A 22,366-nucleotide genomic window follows, 5' to 3' on the forward strand; every position below is an offset into this window, starting at 1 on the left:
AGATGTGAATGGCAGCATATCAAAAACTAAAGGCACAGTTTAAAAACAGAATATTTTTAAATTACCTAATGAACTAATATGTATCTTCTCCTGTAATATTCAGTAATGACTAAGGCTTTAGAAAACAGCATGCAGAAACTCTCTCCAGGGAAGAAATGTAGGTAAATTAGTAATCAATATATCAGCCAAAAGAAAATATTTACTAATGTCTATCAATATAGCTCCCAGCACTCCTTGGCAATAGTGACTATTCCAGCTGCTGTTGCTTTTACATTATTATAGTTCTCGCTAAAACCAATAGAAGCAACAGAGACAATGGCTAAGTAATCTCCAGGTCATAAAGCAGCGAAGGAGGCAGAACAAATCAGAAAGCCCATCACAGGTTCTGAACCTGGGTTCTGCTCCCCAGAGAGCACCTGTCTGTACAGCATTGTGCCTGAGCAGGTCACAGTAAAAGAGGTACACACTTCTAGTGATGCCCAGAGCAGTATGCATGGAAGGGCAAGCAGTTCACATGAGCATAGAGGTGGCTACACCCTGGGTCCAGAACAGGTACAGAGATGGGCTCTACTGAGAATCTTCTCGGTGATACAAGAAGGACGAGAGGCAGCAGCCACAAGCACCGGAAACAAGAGCTAGACCATAGAAGACCACATAGTGAAATACAGATGCGAAGCAGGTGGTGGACCAAAGCCACAAACTGGAAACATTAACCTAGCAGGGAACACAGAATAGAGAAGTCATTGAGTCATACTGAGAGTGAGGAAAGACCAAAAGTCAGGAGGAGCCACACTGGGAGAGGAGGTCGGTGAGAAAGGACACCAATGACTCAGCTCAGGATCCCTGGGAAGAGAGAGGAAGTGTCCAGAATCACTTCAGTCTCTACCCTCAGGGACAGAGATCTCATTCTTGAGCAGGCTTGTGTAGCCTTAAACTTGTTTGGTCGGCCCTGGAAAACTGATGCTCTGTGCCCTCCTCCCTAATTATCTTCCCTCGGTTATCCTGATCCCATCAGAAACTGTCTCAGTAAGCAGAGTTATAGATGACTCTGGGCTCAAGGTAAGTAGCTGTCATGGCCCTCTGTGCTTCCTCCCAATTCTTAGGCTGCTGTCCTAACTCCCAGGTCTTCAGAACGTGACTGTCCTCAAAGACGGGGTCTTTGTTGAGATGATTAAGATACAATGAGGGCTTCAAGGCAGACCCCAGTCCAACACAACTGGTGTGCATGAAGAGATTGGAACATAGACATACCCAAGGAGAAGCCACGTGAGGACAGGGGGAGGAGAAGCCACTGCAATGGGCTCAGAAGGGACCAGCCCTGAAGACAACTTGGTCTGGGACTTCCAGGGTTATGAGGAATTGTATGTCTATGGCTAAAGTTTCAGATCCGTGATGCCACAGCATCAGTACCCTCCACAAACACTCAACCCATAGCCCACCATCACCTCCTATGGTTAGAGTAACTGGCCCCTGTGCCCCAGAAGCTGTTTCTGAGGTCTGAGGAGAGCTCATCTGAGTATGCAAGACTTGGGCTGCCTATTAATCCCTACCACTGGCTGATGATCACCAAGTGATGGATCTCAAATAGCAATCTTCTGTTAGACTTGCAGGAGGGCTGTAGTGTAGAGCAGCAAGCAGTATCCCCACGTTTACTCCCATGAGGAGCTGGGCCTCCAGGTTTAGGAGACGGCAGATGGTGATCTCCCCGCAGGCCTCGGCCTGGTGACACTGACAGTACTCAGAGTGGGAGAGATGTACAAACAATGTGACTGCGCGGACGGGCGCTATGGAGAAACCAAAGGAGGGTGTTCCGGCTTCCTTCCTGTTCCTGTCATAAAACACTCTGACCAAACGCAGCTTAGAGGGGGAAAAGGGCTGGTGTGGCTTCTGTTTCTATCACTGCGGGAAATCAGGACAGGAACTCAAGCAGGAGCCTTGAGTAATCATGGAGGAATGGTGCTTGCTGACTCATTCACACTTAGCTGTTGCTGCACAATCCTCATGGCCTCATGCAGAATGTGGCACAGAACAGGGGCCCAATAAACTATGAGTGGGTGGGTGGACCCCAGAAACCACAGCAATGGGAAAACACTTACAGAAGAGCTATGAACGAAATGCTCCAGGAGGCTGGCAAAAGTTCGAAGAAGAGGGTCAAGGCAAAGGAAAGGGAAGTTGGTGTGTGGTTCACAGGAAGGCTGGGAGATTGGGTCTCTGAAGTTTATAAGTATTCCTGTATGTAGACCACTGGGTGAATAGAAAACAGATGTCACCACATACAAGGTGAGGGAGTCTATGACATTCAAACTCAGGCCATGCAAATCAACCTGGGTTTAGCTCCAGTCACCAAGGAGAGCAGTGGGGACAGACTCAACACTCATCCTGTGAATTACTTACAGCCATGGCAGAAAGTGCAGACTATTTAGGTCAGAACAGGAGTCTAACTAAAGTCACCTTACATTGCTGTGTCAATCTTACAGTTTAAGTCAGAATACTTACAGTCCTGGGTTCAAATGTGTACAGAGCTCTGAAGACTTTAACTTGCCCTAAAAGAAGAAGGAAAAAAAATATGATCAATTCTTTTATTTCTAACTTTATTCTCGGTAGTTATTGGTTTTTCCCTGTTAGGATTCTCGAATTAAAAGTCTATTTGGGAATGTTACTTTAGAGGAAGCACCTTTTCTCCCACTGGATGTATCTTTAGCTAAATGAATGGAACATGTCTCTGGGGATGGCTTTCTTTGACAGAAATTACAGACTCACACTGCACTTCTGCCCTAAGTATAGACAGTCCTTCTAATAGTAAAAATATAAAGGTAAGGAGCTGAGGGAGCTAGCGAGATGGCTCATTAGCTAAAACCGTTTGTCTCTCTTTCAGAAGACCCAATACAGATCCCCTGCAGGCAGATCACAGCTGCCTGTAACTCCAGTTCCAGGGGGATCAAATGCCCTCTTCTGGTCTCTGTAGGAACCTGCATATATGCAGCCCACATACACACACCTCACAAATAAGTGAATAATAAAATTAATCTTTACAGGTAATTATCCAGGCAAGGCATGGTGGTATACACCTGTATCTCAGCACTCAGGAGGTGGAGGCAGGAGGATCTCTATGAGTTTAAGGTCACACTGGTCAACATAGCAAGTTCCAGGCCACTCAGGACTACATAGAGAGACTCTGTCTCGAAAGATGATAGAAAGATAGATAGATAGATAATGTTGAACATCTTAACACAAATTATGAAAGACAATCTAAATGTTCTTAAAGTTCTTAAATCAGCCAATTTGGACTTTATCTTTCCAAAAGGACAAAAAAATGGAGGAAAAGAAAAGAAACATGTAAGAGCAGTGTCACCCCCATTCCACATGTCCCGAGCACTCTGGATCACTTGCACTGGCCTGGTACAACTGAAGGAAAGGGCCCCAACTTGTTCAATTTCGCAGCAGCTACAGTGCATATAGTATAACTGTAAGTTCACAAAATTAATACAAATTAAGCTGTATAGGGCCTACAGAGAGCAAAGAGGTGTGCTTGCTTTACAACACAAATGGGTTAAGAAAGATCAAAATAGAAGGACCATCTACTTAGAGGCTGATAACAGTTAGGTCCATGCTCCGGAAGATCCTTTAGAGACGACATCCAAACCAAGTCTCATTGAAAACTGGCCTCCAAGGAAGAAAAGGAAGCTTGTTGTAAAATTTATATTTTTATCTTATACTTTCTTTGTTGCTATTTGATCATATTTTATAATACAACAACATGATGTAATACACAGTTTGTAACTACATGAATGCTGACTGGGAGAGTTTTTTTTTTTAACCTTGGATACAGTGTGGCATAATGAAGATCTATTTTAAATTTTTCATCAACAGACCTCCAAGTGCACAGCACAGAGCTCTGCACATAAGAGGCTCTGAGCAACCCCTGCTGTAGAATGAAGACCGGGTGAGAAAGGAAATCTCAGAAGCCTGTGCTCCGAACAGCCTGCAAACCAGCAGCGGGAGAACACCACTATCCAGTGGAATTCCACACAGGCGCAGAAAAGCTGTTTGTGTTACTCACACACAGACAAAGGACACATAAAATATGGCTCGTGGGACTAAGGGACTGAATCTTAATATTATTTACCCCCCACCCCGCCCCAACCTATTTGTATTGATTATTTAGGAATTTCACATAATGTATCCCATCACACTCATTTCCCAATCCTCCCACCTTGTGTCTGTTCCCCCTACCCTTGTGACCTCTTTCTATCCCCCCCAAAAAAAGTCCAATCTGTGTTACTTACATACTATATAATCACTAGAGCATGGTCAAACTCACGGTGGCCAGACCCTTAAAGAAAACTGTCTTTCCCCACCCCCGCCAGAAGCCATCAATTGTAAAGAGTACACTTCAGCATCCTTATCACTTTTTAGGTGTTATTGTCAATGATGTTTTGTTTGGGCTGCTACTTTTTTCAGGGGGTATGAGTAGGGGTTGTCACAGAAGCCTTCTATGTTCCCTGCTCAACTATGAGACTGCAGTCATCCATACCACTGCAAAAGAAGCTTCCTTACCCTTTACAGATAGCGCTTGCACAGATCACGGACTTCCACATGGGTTCTGGCTACAGCACGGACCACAGATATTCACATGGTCTCTGTCAGCATGTGCCTCGACTCACCATGGTCTCCAATGGCAATACAGACTGTGGACATCAACACAGGCCATGGACACCATCAAAGCTCTTGGAGGCAACACAGGCCATAGACATCAACATGGCTTTTGAGGCAGCACAGACCACAAACACCAATATGATGTCCAGTGACAGCCTGGCCCATGGACACCAACATGGCTGCAGGTGGCAGCACAGAGCTCGGACATCGACGGTCAGGTTAACTTAAATGAGCCAGCTGAGAGTCTACCCTGCTAAAGCCTAAGCTTTGAAATATTAAAAGGTCTCGGTGCCTTCATTTTTGGCTGGCGGGTCACCAGGGTCATATGCAACATCTAGGCATTCATGTAAACGGCTGGCTGTGGTGGCCTGTTTCGGTAATCTCAGAACAGTAACAGAGAGAAAGAGGCAGGCAGATTCCTGAAGCTAATTGGCCAGTTAGCCTAGCCAAATCTGGAAGCTCCAAGTTCAGTGAGAGACTCTGTCTCAAAACATGAAGTAGAGAGCAACGGAGGACAACTCTCAGTGTTGACCTCTGGCCTCACACACACACACACACACACACACACACACACACACACACACACAGACACCTGCAGGCACAAGCTCACACATCCACACACAACCACACCTTCACATTCTAATTTACATTGCTGTTTACATTCCTTTTACTAAATGCATACAACATTTATAATGTGTAAAAATAGCAACCATATCTCTCAGCATACAGATGGCCCTACTAGCCTGCCTTTCAAGGGCCTGGCAACCTCTGATGTCATTACCTGCCACCGCCAGGTACACACCAGGTGTGTGCTCAGTAAAAAAGACACCAGCCTCTCTCGTGCTCTCTCTTTCTTGTCCATTCTCTCTCTCTCTCTCTCTCTCTCTCTCTCTCTCTCTCTCTCTCTCTCTGTCTCTCTGTTTCACTCCCTCTTTCCGTCTCTCTGTCTCTTTTTCTCTGTGTCATGGGCGCCCTTCCCTCTCCCTTTACCGTAATAAACTTCCATTATACCATATCTGCTGCATGGTGTATTAGTCATTATTATAATATCTGCTGCATGGTGTATTAGTCATTATTATAATGATGCCTCATTTTGAGCAGATGAGTTCATCGTTCTTTCCTCTAAATATCCTACCACAAAATAACATCTCAGATTCCCCCATGACTTGATGTGCTCCCAGAAAACTTCTCTGGCATATAGTGGTTATACCTTTCATGCTAGTGTTCAGAGGCCAAGGCAGGACTGCCATGAGTGTGAGACCACCTGAGCTGCACACAGTAAGATCCAGGTCAGCCTGGACCACAGTGAAGCCCTGTCTCAAAAACTGAACAGGGCTGGGGAGATGGCTCAGCTGGTAAAGTCCCTGCAAACAAGGCACACACGCGCGCGCACACACACACACACACACACAGGGGAGGGAGGGTCCCACTCTTTGCTATCTATATTCTTGCGCCATGTCTCTCTGTTTCTATCAAGAGAAAGCTCACTGACAGAAATGAGTGTAATTTTTCTTGTTCTTGTTAGTTTGCTTGTGTAGAGACTTTGTCCATACCTCACAACCCTTAGGGAGAAAGAAAACACAAAAGAAAGGTGGAAGCTAGTTGTGATGGTACCTGCCTTTAATCCCAACACTTGGACCTCTGTGAGTTTGACGCCAGACTAATTAACACAGCAAGTTCCAGCCCTGGGCTCAACATAGTGAGAGTTGTGCTAAAACAATGGGGCAGGGAAGGAGGAGGAGGAGCTGCTGGAGAAGGAGGAGCTACCAGAGAAGGAGGAGGAGCCACTGGAGATGGAGGAGGAGCTACCAGAGAAGGAGGAGGAGCCGCTTGAGAAGGAGGAGCCGCTGAAGAAGGGCTTTCTGCAGAGTTGATTGTTCTTAGATGGTGGAGATTACCATCAGTGACCTCAAACTTTCCAAAGAGAGGCCACACAAGGAAGCAGTCTGCTTACAAGCAAGAAATACAATAGAACTTGAGTTCCTTACTGAGAATGGTAAGCTTGAAAGATGTGTATAATCTTGGAAACAAAACACTATGACAACTTAATGGGCTCAGATAAGATTCAATAAAAATTAAAGAACCTGAAAGTAAATACAGAGTAAGTGAACAAATCACTAATTTGCAGAACTGAAGTTCTTTCAGTTTTGATGTGTACTAAATGATGAACAGCAATTAGCTAGGCACAGAGCAGCATTCTATCTGTGAAGCACAGAAGGCACTTTGACACAGGACTCTATTCACTGCCTAACGCTGCGGCATTAGCCTTTTGAAGATCCTTTTTGTGTTCAAAAAGCTCAGGGCTGGATTTCTCAAAATCGAGTGAACTACAAATGAAAAGATGTAAACGAAACACCCAGAGACTAAGGAATCACAAAACCAGTAGATTTCTCACAATTTCAGGGCAAAGGGCCTGTAAGAACAATTAATACCAATATGTAACCCACTGGTGCTTCGGACATACCGTGTTAACTTTGGGCAGTGTTCCCTAGGCTGCAGGCTCACAGCAGTGTCTCGGGGATGAAATCGAATCTCTGTTTCTTGCTGACACCCTGATAGACAGACATCTAACAACAGGGAGCACAGCAACGGATCAGGAACACACACTGATCGATTCCAAATTTACTTCAGGAAGGCAAACTCACAAATGTCAAAGAGCTGTGCTGTTGTACACATAACACATGCTTTCTAAGGCTCTCTGTTCATTTTTCTCACCCAAGGGTGGTTCCATGCAACAAAGGGAGCTGGGAGCTGGGAGACTGCAGAACTGGCCTCAAATGGGGATTCATCAGAAAGAAGGCCCCGAAAGAGACTTGGCATAACCCTTGTTTTAAACCTGGACTGCGCCTAGGACAACCCAGCAGCAGTCAATTGGCACCACAGGAAGATCCCACTAGTGTCTGAGGTAAGCAGGTCTAAGCGCCACCACTGCTAGCCACAACCTCTATTTCTGAAGCCTCATTTTCCAGCCTTGCTCTTCCCTTTTCTCACTAACTCCCTCCTACCCCTAGAGAGGAGGAGACTACTAACAACCAAGTGTTGTCTTTCCCTCTGGAGGAAGGCTGGCCCCAGACTTCAAAACATGAAGGTCAAGGTCTTGGAAGGGTGAAAGTGAAGGGAGGGGATCGGATCTTTCATGGGCAGTGGGAAGGAAGTGTGGGCTTTTCCAGTGTTTATCTTTGTACCTCTGGAACTCTGAAACAACACTGGGATGACTCAGGACTTGTAAAACAGAGTGAAAAAATCAAGTCTATCTTGTTTACTGATAGTGAAGGGCTACGGGGCGTCAGATGCCTGTATCCACTTGGCTCACGCCCATCCACAAAAACAGTGAAAAACAAAGTTATCCTATGAATCAATGCCCTGCTAGACACCAGAGGACAATAGATAAAAAGTCACGTGTCAGGCGTCAGGTAGTTCCTTTGGAGTTGTGGGCTACTGTGTTAATTAGGGTTTCTATAACACTATGACCAGAAGCAATTTGAGGGCAAGGGTTTGTTTCTCTTACACTTCCACACCAGTCATGAAGGCAGCCCTAGCAGGAACTCAAGCAGGGCAGGGACTCGGAGGCAGGAGCTGATGCGGAGCCTCTGGAGGAGTGCTGCTTACTGGCTGACTCCTCATGGCTTGCTCAGCCTTTCTTACAGCTCCCAGGACCACCAGCCCAGGGGGCCGGCACCACCCATAGTGAGCTAACTGGGCCCTCCCACACCCAACATCAATCAAGAAAATGTACCACAGGCCACTGGGCTGGATGGATTTTTTTTATTAATGTTCCTTCTCCCCACACGACTCTGGCTTGTGTCAAGTTGGCATAAAACTGGCCAGAATAGCCAGTGAGGTCCCATAGACCCCCAAATATTATAGGCTATTGCCAATGTTCTTGGTTTTTATCCAGAACTTGGTGGTGAGACCTTATTACTAAACATACCACATGCTTAAGTCACAGAACGTTGCAAAATCAAGCTGGTGTTGACCTGGAAGGTTCATCCTTCCATGCTAGGTTTCATAGCGCTGGTAGGTGCTATTCAAGCTAAAAGGCAAGAAAACTTGTCTCAATCATGCCCAGCTATGGATCCTGCAAGTTACAGCAATTGGCTGGCCTAGAAACACATGCTCAGGGAATTAGCAATAAAAAGAAATGAGTTAGCAAGTCATGAAAAAATGGGGCAGTCGTCAATGTATATTACCAAGTAACAAAATCAATGTGGAACAGCTACATATTTTAATCACTCCAATTTTCTATCTATCTATCTATCTATCTATCTATCTATCTATCTATCTATCTACCTACCTACCTATCTCAAGGGGAAAACTGTAGAGACAACACAAAGATCAAAGGGAAGAAAAGGGGAAGCAAAGATAATTTCTAGGGCAGCAAAGTGATCGTGTTGTCCTGTAATGATGAGCACATATCACTATAAATTTGTCTGTGGGTGATAACAATGTGCCAGAGTTGGTGAGTGTAATAGTTATTTAAATGAACAAGACTAATAGAATAAATACATATATTAAAGGGGGATTTATTCAACTGGCTTATGAATACAGTCTGGCTAGTCCAACATTGCAGAAAAAAAAAACAGTGATCCAATATTACATTCTGGAATAGATTACAGAAACTAACATCACCATCAAGGATTTAAAAGATGCGTGGCTGGTAGTTCCTACCATGTCTCTCTAACTCTATTTGTTCTGTGCAGAAGACAGATAAATGGATCATGGAGTATGACAGTTGGCCAGCAAAAACTTAATCAAGTAGTAATTCTAATTGCAGCTGCTATCTCATATGTGATCTCCTTAACTAGATTGTTAATGTGTTAACATTTCAGGCTGCTTGATATGCAAATATTTATTTTGCAAAAAAAAAAAAATTCTTTTATGTATCTGTGCATAATGACCACAAAAAGTAATTTGCTTTCAGTTGGCAAGGCCAGCAATACACCGTCACTGTTCTATCGCAAGGGTAGATTAACTCTCCAACCCTGGGTTATAACTTAGTTTGAAGGGGTCCTGATCATTTCTCTCTTCCATAAAATATCACACCGGTCCACTATATCATTTTATTTCACATAGTTTTGCTTCTGACCAAGGAACTCACTTTATGGTCAACGAACTGCAACAGAAGGTGCATGCTCGTGGAACCCACTAGATTTACCACATCCCCCCCCCCTCCAAACCAACTGGCTTGATAGAATGGAGGTGAAATGGCCTTGTGAAGACAGTTATAGTGCCAAAGGTAGTAATAGCCTGGATGGCTATCCCAACAAGGGGACCTAGTACAGAGCCATCAGCAAAACAAGCAAAACAAGCCCTAGTCTTCCCTTCCTCAGTCAGCGGACCACAGGGCGCACTCCATGAAGCCATCGGTGCATGCTTGGGAGCAGAAGGCTTTGTAACAAGAGTAAAAACAACAGACGTTTGAGAAACTTCTTAAAGTAACTTGCTTGTACTCTCCATACCTACTTGGGCCAGATCGTGTATATACTACTTCTGTGATAATTTGTTAAGAGTTCTCCAGGCAATATATGCTTTAAATCATCACCCAATACATATAGCACTTTTTCTTCTACAGCCTGGTCCAGGAACAGGGTCAGAAATAGGGAGTCAAACTGCACACAGTGGCTCACGCCTGCACTCAGAAAGGCAGAGGCAGGCGGATCTCTGAGAGCTCGAGGCCAGCCTGATCCACAAAAGTGAGTCCAGGCCAGCCAAGGTTACACAGAGAAACCCTGTCTCAAACAAAACAACAACAACAAAAGAATAAGGAGTCATGCCACTCAATACTAAAAAAATTTTTGCTTCCTGTTCTTATGCTCTGCTGGCCTAGAAGCTGGTACCAGAGAGAGTGGGCTATTGCTGTGAAGAAGATGGCCATGTTTTTAGGAGGAATTTGGAACTTTAGGCTTGAAAGCAGTTGAATTGTATAAGCAGAGCTTAAAGAGCCATCCTCATGGGGACCTAGAACACAGCAGGACTGGCAGGGGGGTGGACTGGGGAAGGCCAGCTGACAGGGTTTCAGACAGAAGGACTTTAACAACACAGGACTAAAGGCCAGTCCTGCCTCTGTCCTAAACACTTGCCTGAGGCCGAATTAAAATGTGGTAGATTGATTGCCTTGGCAGAGGAGATTTCAAAACAGCACAATACTGAATCTGTGGTTTGGCTATTATTGATAACTTTTAAGTAGTCTACAATGAAAAAGAGCAAGTAGGGCAAAATGTCCAGTTTGTACAGAAAAAGAACCACAGGAAGCTAATGTTAGAGGCTTGCAGCTGTAAGCCTGCTCTGCTTTGGAACAATATGAAGGTGACCTCAGGACAAAATTCCACATACCAAGCTTCCAAACTCTAGAAGAGCACAGAAGGCATCTTCTCCTCATAGAAAGCAACTAAATAAACATCTGCTTAAAGTGTTTCCTTGGGGTGGGGTGGCGTGACTGGCAGTGTAATCCATATCTACATGATACTGGCTTTAGAAGCGCAAAGGTTGCAAGAATGAAGGCGCATCCACGGTTTCAGACAGTTGGTGAGGCCAGTCAGTATATAACAAGAGAACCCTCTCACGAAGGCCCCGAGAGGACAAGAGGCTGTGAAAAGCCACTGTGTAAAGCTGTCAAGTGGAGCCTGAGTTGCAGAGGGGGGCCCAAGGTGCTGGAGATGCTAGAGCCACAAGATACCTACCAAGCAGAGTTACAAAGGGAGTGAAACCTGCTCAAGAGAGACGACGCATGTTGTGAGCAGCAAAACTGGAGGGGCAGAGCCTCTATGTCCTTTAAAATTAAGGTAGCAGACATTCATTGCACATGGAATTGTGGGATTTTGGTGTTTGTCCTGCTGTCTTCTGGTCTTGCTTTGGTTCAGTTTTTCTTCACTATGCCCCACTCCTCCTGGCTGGAATGGTAATGCATATTCTGTGCCATTATTCAATGGAAGTATTAACTTGCCTTTTAATTTTACAGAGGGATTATAAATAAGAAATTGCCTTGAGTCTCGGGAGAGACTCAGTGATGAGAGCATGAAAAACAATGGAGACTTTTCAAGTTAGATTAAATTGCATTATGGGACGGCCATAAGCCTGTGGAAACTAGAAAGTTGAATATGACGGTTTGAGTGAAAATGGCCCCATGGTCTCGGGCATTCAACTATTTGGTCATTGATTGGTGGAGTTATTTGGGGGAACTGAGGTAGCAAAGTCTTGCGGGAAGAAGTACATCACTTGGGGGTAAGCAGTGAGATTAGCCCTAGCCACTTCCAGTTTGTTCCCTACTTTATGTGGTGATTAAGGATGTGAGCTCACAGCTTCCTGCTCCAGCAGCCATGCTTGCTGCTTTCTGCCTACATTCTTTCCCACCATGATAGACTCTTATCCTCCTGCAACCATAAGCCAAATAAGCTCTTCCTCCTACAGGTTGCCTTGGTCATCAGATTCTGTCACAGCAAGAGAAAACACAGTGGGGGAGGAGGTGGGGGGTGGGGGGGACTGCTAAGGACAGTTCGGAGGCTATGCATAGGGACTGGCCAGGGGCAGCCAGGAAATCTTTGTGCCTTCCACTCAATCTTGCTGGGAATTTAAGACTTCTCTAAAAACAAATCTGGGATTACAGAACATTTAGGATTTTGAATGCTCAGATTAGGGGTGTTCACCCACTGAAAACTTCAAATGCAAAACAAAGAGAACAAAACAACAAACAAGCATTTTGATTAAGGGATGCCCAACCAGTAATTTTTACCATGTTATTTGAAACATAGTGCCACCTACAGTCTCAAAGAGCTCGCAGGAATTAGCTAAAGCAACTATTCAACAATAGCATTAATCCATTTTCCACAAGTCTTAACATACCACTGAGATTTTAACTCGCAATTCTAGAACTCTGACTAATCCACATAGGAAAAGAACAAAATGAGAGAACCCTGTCTCTTGCACAAGAAAATACCACATACCTAAGCAACCTGCCCTTACTATCTCACTTGTCCCCAGAGCAGTGAGTCACGGCACTTTAAAACCACAAGTCAGAAAGCATTAATAGATTGCAAAACTAAATGAGCAGCTTTAAAACTGTAAATAAAGCCACACAGGGTGGCACAGGCCTATCATCCTTCTGTGCTCAGCAGCCAAGTACGATGCTGAGGAAGCATGATTCAGAGCCCCCTGGGCTACACAGTGAGACTGTCTTAAGAAATAACAAAAGATTAAGTAGATCAGAAAAGATGAGGGCATTCTACACTTAGCTGAAATAGTAATTTTGTGAAATGTTTTTCTTCACTGGGATGGATGCCTCAATAGATATTTTAGAATATGTCAAACACAGGTCTTGGCATACTGGTAGCAAACAAGCAACTGCTAAAATTAATATTTGGCAAAAACTAAATGTCATCTTCACAGAATGAAATGTTGTAATATAATAAAAAATAGGAAACTATTCAAAAAGTTAAGTTATGAGTATAAATATATTAGACAATCTAGCAGACCCCCTTTTGTTCTGTATAATGTGCATATGTATGTATGTGCAGCTGTACAGTGTGAGCATGGGCATATGTTTGTGAAAGCAGTCATATTCAGAGAGCCATGCCAAGCCTTCCAGGAAGGGGCTGCTGTCTTTCTACTATGCACTCTAGGCTGGCGGCCTGAGAGCTTCTCGGAGTTCTGGCTCTACCTTCCACCTGCCTGAAGGAGTGCTCAGGCCACATACATAGCTGGGTTCTTGGGGTTTAAATTTAGGTTCTCATCCCTGTGTGCCAAGTACTTTAGCCACTGAGTTGTGTACCAACCTCCCCCAGTTTTCAGAACTTCATATAAAGGGCTAGAAACTATAATTCCTCCATACCATGAGTCTAGCCCAAAAGGGCTTTTGTAAAACTCATCCTAACACACAGGGTCAGCTAGCACAGGTATTGCCCATGACAAGGCTTCCAGTGCGATAGTAAGTCTTGGTTCCTGTGTAGCAGAAGGTGGGGGCGGTGTGTACTGTCTCATCTCCTGGACTTAACTGGGTGGAGGTGGTGATGATGGTGACGATGGTGATGATGATGACCCCACAAAGAACACATGGCTTCCACAAGATTATTTGCAATCATGTTTTCACAACAATAATTCTCAATCTATACCTATAATTTTCACTCTTCAAATAATTAAGGGGCTTAAAATTCACAACTTCACAATCACTGTTAATTATTACAATATTAAGATAATTGTAGGCTGGAGAGGTGGCTCAGCTGTTAAGAGCACTGTCTACTCTTGCAGAGGTCCTGAGTTCAATTCCCAGCAACCACATGGTGGCTCACAACCATCTATGATGAGATCTGGTGTCCTCTTCTGGCCTGCAGGCAGAATACTATATAAATAATAAACATTTTTTTAAAAAAAGATAATTGTAAAGCCAAATAGCATGCCTTGTTTGATTACTAGGGTAGGTTCCAAAATTAGGTGTGACCGTTTCCTCTGCCATCTACAATGCCTGCTTAAGCAGGTATCTTGGTATATAGGTCACGTCATCTGGCCAGTTGGCCAAAGCTGAGAGGCAGGCTCTGAAAGAAGTACAGGGCTGAGACAAACTTCTTATACTTCTGCATTCCTGAGTGTGTGGGATGGGTATGTGCATATATGTGTATACAGATGTTTCTAGTTATATTTATGGGCAGACTTTCAAGCAAAACATGTCTTACTAGAAGTCAAGGTCAACAGATAAACCCAAAACACTCCAGGCTATCTGCTGAAAAACTCTATAAGGAATATGAAATATTTCTTCCTTTTTTTTTTAATTTTAAGAATCAGCTATGCATTAAAAACACAATATTCTTCCTCTTCCTCAAAAGCAAATAGTCTAACCAACTCTAGGGTCCTCAAAGTAAAGTCACTTAGCCATAAATAAACTATAAAAAACATAATCTTAGTATATACATTTATTTTTCACATTTGCCTAAAAGAATGAAAGCAGTATTATTCTTCTAATTTATTTATTCATTTTACATCCCAATTGTAGCTCCCTCCTTCCTCTCATCCCAGCCTCACCCTCCCTACCTCTTCTACCTATCCCCTTCCCTTACTCCTCAGAAAAGGGGAGCCCCCACCCCTCCCTGCACATCAAGATGCACCAGGACTGAGCATGTCCTCTTGCACGATGGCCTGGCAAGGCAGCCCTGCAGAAAGAAGTGGTCCAAAAGCATGCAAGAGAGTCCATGCCAGAGACAGCCCCTGCTCCCCTTACTAGGGGACCCACATGAACACCAAGCTGCCCATCAGGTACATCTGTGTAGGGGGCCTAGGTCCAGTCAGTCCATGCATGGTCCTTGGTTGGTGCTTCAGTATCTGCAAGCCCCCCTTGGTCGAGGTTAGTTGGCTGTTGGTCTTCTTGTGGAGTTCATATCCCCTTCCAGTCCTTCTATCCTTCCCCCAACTCTTCTAGAAGGCTCCCTGCACTCCGTCAAGTGTTTGGCTATGAGTCTCAGCATCTGTTGATTCTTTGCCGGCAGAAGCCTATCAGAGGACAGCTATGCTAGGCTCCCATTTGCAAGCATAGAAGAGTGTCATTAACAGTGTCAGGGGTTGGCTCTCTCTCATGGTGTGGCCAGGGATTCATTGGACTTTCCCTTAATCTCTGCTCTATCTTTATCCCTGCACATCTTGTAACAATATTAATCTTATATCATACTTTGCAGGTACAAAAAAAAAGGTGCTGCTATCTTAAAATATTCTCAGAGTAAGTGAAAGCATTAATGGTTTCTACCAGGCACATGTATTATATCATCCATGCATGATCAAACAGGATGGTTATTTTTGTGGTTTTTAATTATAGATGTGTTTAATTTTTGATTACACACACTTTATGTCTGTGCGTGGGTATGTACACATGAGTGCAAGGATCCTAGGGAGCTAGAGGAGGACATCAGATTCTCTGGGGCTAGAGTTACAGTCACAAGCTGTCCCTACATAGGTGCTGGGAACTACACCTGGGTCGTCTGCCAGAGTGGCAAGCACACATAACTCCTGAGCTGTCTCTACACCGCCTGAGACAGGATGGTTCTGCTCAGAAAAGAAACAGAGGAGTCTAAGGGATGGTATCCAAGACCCAGAGCCATCTTTCCGCTCCTGAGGTGAAAGGAAACAGCTGTGCTCTGTGGGCCTAACACAGGCCTCCCTGGGGCTTTGTGGACTCCAAGGCCCTCAGTGAAAGATTATCTCAGAACACATTTCTTGGCTTGGATTTCCATGTGTTTCATTCCACAAAAGCCCACTGCTTCAAAAATAAAGGTAGACTATAATCTTTGCACAGGAAAATCAATGTGACTTGAAGCACAGCAATGAGCAGGAGCCATGGACGTGAAAAATACATCCCGTCCCACATGCTCATATTGTTGGGTTCCAGCAAACCAATCTGTATATTTAACAGAAGTGATTATGAGCACTGCTCTTTATTCCTCTTACTCCAACACGACCCCTCCTCTGCTCCTTCCCTATCCAATCCAGAAAGGAGGAGCAGGGAAGACAGCAGCCTTTGCAGTCTTATCTCCAGCTGTAGGGATGGCGGGCTCCTTACAAAGTAGCCAGTGTTTTCCTGACAAGAGGGTTCTGTTTATTAACAGTGTGCCTTTCTAGTCAGTTTTTTGTTTCATTTGCTTCTACTCCGCAGTGCCTTTCAGCAAGCTTAGCCACTTTAACTTCTTGGAAGATCATGCATGCAGGCTCCTTTCATTTCTTCCACATACGACATAAATGTCCCAAAGAACAGGAGCCAAAACTCCCAAATGGCAGGTTCTTTGCTGACTATGCCCTGGGTGACTACATAACAGAGAAAGGGAAGAATCATTGCTAAACACTCCTCAATAGTTTGAGGAGACCGGTGAAAAGTAGAAGAAAATTATTTCAGTTCTGAGACTTATATGGACCATCTTCTGCGAGGGGCAGAAGCCAGGTGACTGACAATGGACAACAATGCCTAGTTTTTAAAATATGATCCATGACCTAAGTGGCTTTACAGTTTTAATAGTACTTCCCAATGCATGCAAACGAGCTGACTTCAAATACAGTGTCCAGAAGTGCAGACAGCTGTCATTTGCATACTATCCGGGTCGCTCTGTCACTACATGCAGAGTCACTGCAGACTTCACGCAGCCCACCAAGCCTGAAACATTTAGTATGTGCTCCTGTGCAGAAAAGCCCTTATCCTGTGCCCCTTCTGAAAGTAACAAGTGAGACAAAGGCACATTATGGCAAAGCAAGGGGAGCTGAAGCCCACGTGCCCTACAAAGACCCCAAAGGAAGCTGGGCTCAGCTTCCTCCTATATGAGACCATTAGCTGGGCAAATACCTCTACATAGCCAAGACCAGAAAGAGGAAATTCCCCAATACTAAAACCATTCATCAAAAACTAAATGACCCTTCTAAAATCTCATTTACAAGACATTTATTTACCATGGGCCAGGAACCATGCAAAGCATTAACTTGCAGTGATCACCGAATCCTTGAAACAATTCAAATCCTTTAGTAAGCATACTTTACAGATGAGGACATGGCAATTATGGATGGGAAGACCCTAGTGTGAGTGAGTACACAGAACCAGGAAGAAGCTTCCCTAGGGCCATGGGTTCATGGGGCTTAGCCTAGACCACTGAAGTCATGACAAAGAACCCAAGCTCTCAGCACTGGACACTCCTCAGAGAAGCCAGCTTTCAGTACAGGTTCCTGAGAGTGAAAACATTAATATATATATAAAGTAGCAGGTACACCTTCTGACACATATGTGTCCGCGTTAGTTATCATTGTGTGTGTGTGTGTGGACATTATTTAGGGCTTATTGCATATGTCTGAGGGCCAATTTTCTTGGCAAATATATTTTATTACGAACTTATTAACCGAGAGTACCTCACTTACAAGCCGACTAACCTAGACAATAGGAAGAGAAGATTAAAGAATACAATAATGAAACCATAAGCATATCAGTTCCAAGGAACAATTCTCCTGGTGTAATCAGCAGGATTTCTTCTGCTGGAACCTGGAGCAATGAGAACCCAGAACCTCAGCCAAAGCCCGGAGTCCCCAAGCCTTCCCTCGAGCGATTCTCTCTAGGAGTGTCCAGAAGTAGAGCAAAGGACAGCAAAACTATCCCAAGTCTCCAAAGGCCCCACCTTTTGTTTTTGGTTCACATTTACACCTCCTCTCAGAATTTGCTCAAGGATGTTTTTTAGCTGGTTAATAAGCAATCTCCCCCACCTGCTCTCTCACAAGTCTTTTTCTCATCCCCCACAGGTGACCTAAACAAAAAACATGTTTATCTCTCCTTCATATGTCTTTGTTGTCACTGAAGAAAACAGAATATCAAATTTCTAGTCTTGTATATTAGGAATGCATTACATACAATATCCTAGCAAAAATCTCAATGCTTTTATTAAGGAAACAGAACATATATTCCATCCCTTGGCTTGAGAGTTAGATGAGTTTAAATTTGTACTTTTAAAACATATTTAGAACATAAATATAGAATTATTCATAGCTAAAAACATTCATTAATATGTACATTTACACAATTCTAGAATATAGGTTACTTTTAAAGTTTTATCATCTTCTTTAAAAATTGGTTTTGAGCTAGGCACCAGCCTGTAACCCCAGGTGCGCAGAAGGTTCAAGCAGGATGATCCCAAGTCCAAAGCCACCAGGCAGCAGGGCAAATACTCCAGGCAGGGACAACTGAGTGGGAGCTTGTCTCAAGGTAAAAAGTAACTCTAAGGCTGGGGATGTGGATCAGTAGTAGAGCACTTGTCTCCTTTATGCAAGGCCCCAGGATCAGTAATGTTTCAGAAATATAGCTTTGGGGGAAAAGACATATGTTTTGCTATTATTTAAGAGACTGGCTGTGAAATTCAGGCAATTAGCTATGTACAACAACATATGCATAAAGAAATAAACTACAGGAAAACAGAATGCTATTTCCCTAAGTAGCAGAATTAAAGTCATGGCTATTTCCTTTATGTTATGAACTGTCAAGAGTGAAAAGGTATTATAAGAAAATATGTTCTTTACTAATGTCCTACTGAAGGACAACTTGGAAGACATATGCATTTATCAGGGTTCACTAACAGGGGTCCTTTTGACTTCCCCTTTTCTCTGTAAAATAGTCATGAAAAGAAATGGCAGACAATAAAACACCTAGCATGGCAAAGACACTCACAAAATAGCATGGTGAACACTGCGATCAGCACAGTTACAGGAGGCAACACCTACTTTGACTTAGATATATCCATGCAGGGGCTGGAGGGCAGGAAGTACATTTTGGGGATGTCCACTAGGTCACTGTGTCTGAGGCAGAGGATGGCAAGAAGAGTGAGAGATCAGACCTAGGGCATGAATGAGTGCTACGGCTTTCTCAAGATCAGAGGGGCGGGAGAGGGGTCCGCACTTTAGCCTTCAGCCATTTTCCATATTATTTCCAGGCTGAGAACTGTATATAAATTCCATATTAGCAGAGAAGAAGGCAAGCATAACCAACTCTCCTAGAGAGCATAAACACTCACATGGGTAGGGCTGTGTGCACTTTCAAGTGCTTTAAGAAGACTCACAAGAAGAAATGTAGTTCACAAGAAACACACACAGAGACAGTTTTCACAAAACAAAAGACATTTTTTTTTTAACTTTCCTTTCAGGGATTCACTCCAATATTTTTGTTCCTATTTTCTCTCCTCCCCCTGAAGAATCCACTCCCGTTTTTGCCCTTTCTGTATACCAGTCATAACTAATTATAGACATTCTGCCCTACTACTGGGAGGTCCGTATTAGGTCAGATCATTTCATATATCAATGTGTGCAAGAGACACAGAGACTCACCAGAGGCCACACTGATGTCACCTTAGGCCCCCGCACTCAAGGAGAACAGGATATTATACCTAAGAGTAGCCAAGTTTGTAGCAGAGAGTTAACACTCAAACTCTGGTATGACAAACAAAACATGGACATGTGCAAAATGTAAAAATCATGAGAAAAAGAGCATGGAAAAAAAATCAACAAGCAATTCCTTTGAAAACTGACCCCTTCCTTTTCCGAAAATAAAAAGATTACATTTTTTTTCTCCACAGCACATCCAAGAGACCAAAAAAAAAAAAAAAAAAAAAAAAAAAAAGAACACTCAAAGAGTTACCCAGCTTTCAGCTAGAGATTCCTCCCTGAGAGTGTCCTCTCTCAAACACAGCAGCATTACCTCAGAGGTCTGCACCATGCCTGTCAGGGGAGGGGCAGGGATAGATGGTGGCCATGGAAACGTGGAACAGTGTGCTTCTCCTGCGATCTCACTCCAGGCCTAGTCTGGAGTCTCCATCTCCTCAACCTTGGCCACCTAGCAGCAGACGCCCAGGTGGTGAGCCCTGGTCCTCAAAGCTTTATGGAGAGGAAGGGCTTGACAGAAATAAGAGGTCTGGAAAGCCCCAGCAAGTCCAAGAGGCTCCCACAGGGCCAGAGGCGACCTTTACTGGGTCAAGGACCACGGTGTTTCCCCAAATCACCTCAGATTTAGGAAGATGGATGAGTCCAAAGGGAGCAGAGGCCTCTAGAACTTCCTCAGAGAACAGGACTAGATAAACTAAAACAGGGTAAATTACAGGACTGTTAGAATAGAAACCCCCATTTCTTTTTATTTATTTATTTATTTATTTTATTAATTTATTCTTGTTACATCTCAATGGTTATCCCATCCCCTGTATCCTCCCATTCTTCCCTCTCTCCCATTTTCCCCTTATTCCCCTCCCCTATGACTGTTCCTGAGGGGGATTACCTCCCCCTGTATATTCTCATAGGGTATTGAGTCTCTTCTCGGTAACCTGCTGTCCTTCCTCTGAGTGCCACCAGGTCTCCCCCTCCAGGGGACATGGAAACCCCCATTTCTCTCACGGTGCTTGGCAAGGGAGGTGGCAACCCCTGAAGATCACAAATCAGTACCTCACCTCCAGGACACTGTAAGGCCAAGGTCCCGCCCACCTCTGAGGCCATACTAGGCTCACTGATAGCTTTAAAAATCCATTTGCATTGAGAGTGCACAGAACTTCATTTCACATATTCATGAGTGTGGTAACATGGGTGGGAGGAGACTGTGGAATCGGCCCTTAAACTGTAGGGATGGCCTGGATCCCTCACAAGCCTAGATTCCGTGGTATTAAGGGAATGCAGTGGCTGGGGCAGAAAAAGGAAAAACGTGAACCCTCAGGCTGTGGCCCCATCCACTTATGCCACTTGTTGTGGTCACCTGATCTGTAGGTTCTGAGATAACCAACCACAGAATTCAGTCTCCTCTATACACACTGTCCACATACACGTGCAGCCCACCATCTCTCACCATCTGTCCCACAAATTGATATTCAAAGTATTATAATCTCCTATAAACAGAATTTTTTTCATGCTAAAGCTATTGCAATGTAGCTTGTTTCTATCACAATAATTGTAAATTCCTGAGTTAATCCCTTTAACCCCAGTCATAAGCATTGTTTATTTAAGAGGGGGGCGGGAAGAGGCTTTTAGTTTCCTAGTGGCCTATACATAGGATGCAGAGTAACACGTGGACAGTCATTGTCTTAGGGGAAGATCTCATCCTCTGGTTAAGGAGCAGCAGTGAAAACCCTCCTGTGGAGAATCAAACACCACAATTCCTAGAAAGCAAGGTCCAACCTTGAACCCAGAGTTTAAGACCCTCACACTGAAAAAGAGATCAAAAGACAAGACGAGAGTGCCCCAGAAAGGTGAGTTCCAAGGACATTTTACACAGAAAATGAGTTTCTAAAAACTACAAGTCCTGTTCCTAGAAATCACATCCACAGAGTTGGCATTCTTTAAATATAAAATCCTGTATGGGTTGATCAACTCTGGGAGAGAGGGTCAGGTTTTTTAAGGGTGTGGCTTCTGTTAGGTTGACCATGTTCCAGAGAATGGCCCTAAAGCCATGAATATATAATGTAGGCAGCATAAACTCGATTCAGTGGGTTATTAAAAAAAAAAAAAAAAAAAAAAAAAAAAAAAGGAAGAGCAAGGCATGGTGGCACACATCTTTAATCCCAGCACTCTGGAGGCAGAGGTAGGCAGATCGCTTTGAGTTCGACGCCAGCCTAGTCTACAAAGCAAGTCTAGGACAGCCAAGGCTACAGAGAAACCTTGTCTCTAAAAACCAAAAAAACCCAAAAAAACAGAGGGAGTAGAGACACAAAAGTGAGGAGTGGAATGTGCTGGGAGACAAGTAGGAACATGATCAAAATACTTTGTACAATTTCTCAAATCATAAAAATATCAGCTTAATAAGTAAGTAAAAAAAAAAAAAAAAAAAAATTCTAACCTGTCCTGGCAGCCATGTGTGCATGGTCACATCTTACAATGGTCTCGTTAGAATCCGTGCATATGGTGCTCCTGCCGCATCCTGCCAGGCTCCCAACGTTCTTTCCCCAGTTAGTTCTAAACAAAACACTAAATGAAATGGGATCAGATCTAATTATCAATATCCTGGGCCCCACCCTAGTCCTCATGCCATCCTCTTCATTCTCACAGCCATAGAAATCTGACCTGGAGTGTTCCATTTCTCCATGAATGTGGATCCATATGGCATGGGGCACGAGGCACAGCTAGGGGTAGGCAGTGCTTTTACGAGTAACTAAAAGCTCCAGAGGCAGTGTGGGTGGGATTATTCAGAAATGTGAAAAGTTATATAAAATGATATAAAAGGCCATTCCAAAGCAATGAGGTAAACGTG

The 22,366-nt window shown here is 43.9% G+C and overlaps 1 protein-coding gene across 1 annotated transcript in view; it reads right to left on the minus strand.

Annotated features, from left to right (window-relative positions):
- Ostf1 (osteoclast stimulating factor 1) overlaps window positions 1–22,366 on the minus strand; it is a 53,250-nt gene that overhangs the window by 21,863 nt on the left and 9,021 nt on the right. Inside the window, exon 2 of the mRNA XM_051146219.1 lies at window positions 2,497–2,543. Coding sequence (XP_051002176.1) covers window positions 2,497–2,543 — 47 coding nt within the window. The remainder of the gene's footprint in view (window positions 1–2,496; window positions 2,544–22,366) is intronic.

The sequence above is a fragment of the Acomys russatus genome, chromosome 5 (assembly GCF_903995435.1).
Source record: "Acomys russatus chromosome 5, mAcoRus1.1, whole genome shotgun sequence".
Classification (NCBI taxonomy): Eukaryota; Metazoa; Chordata; class Mammalia; order Rodentia; family Muridae; genus Acomys; species Acomys russatus.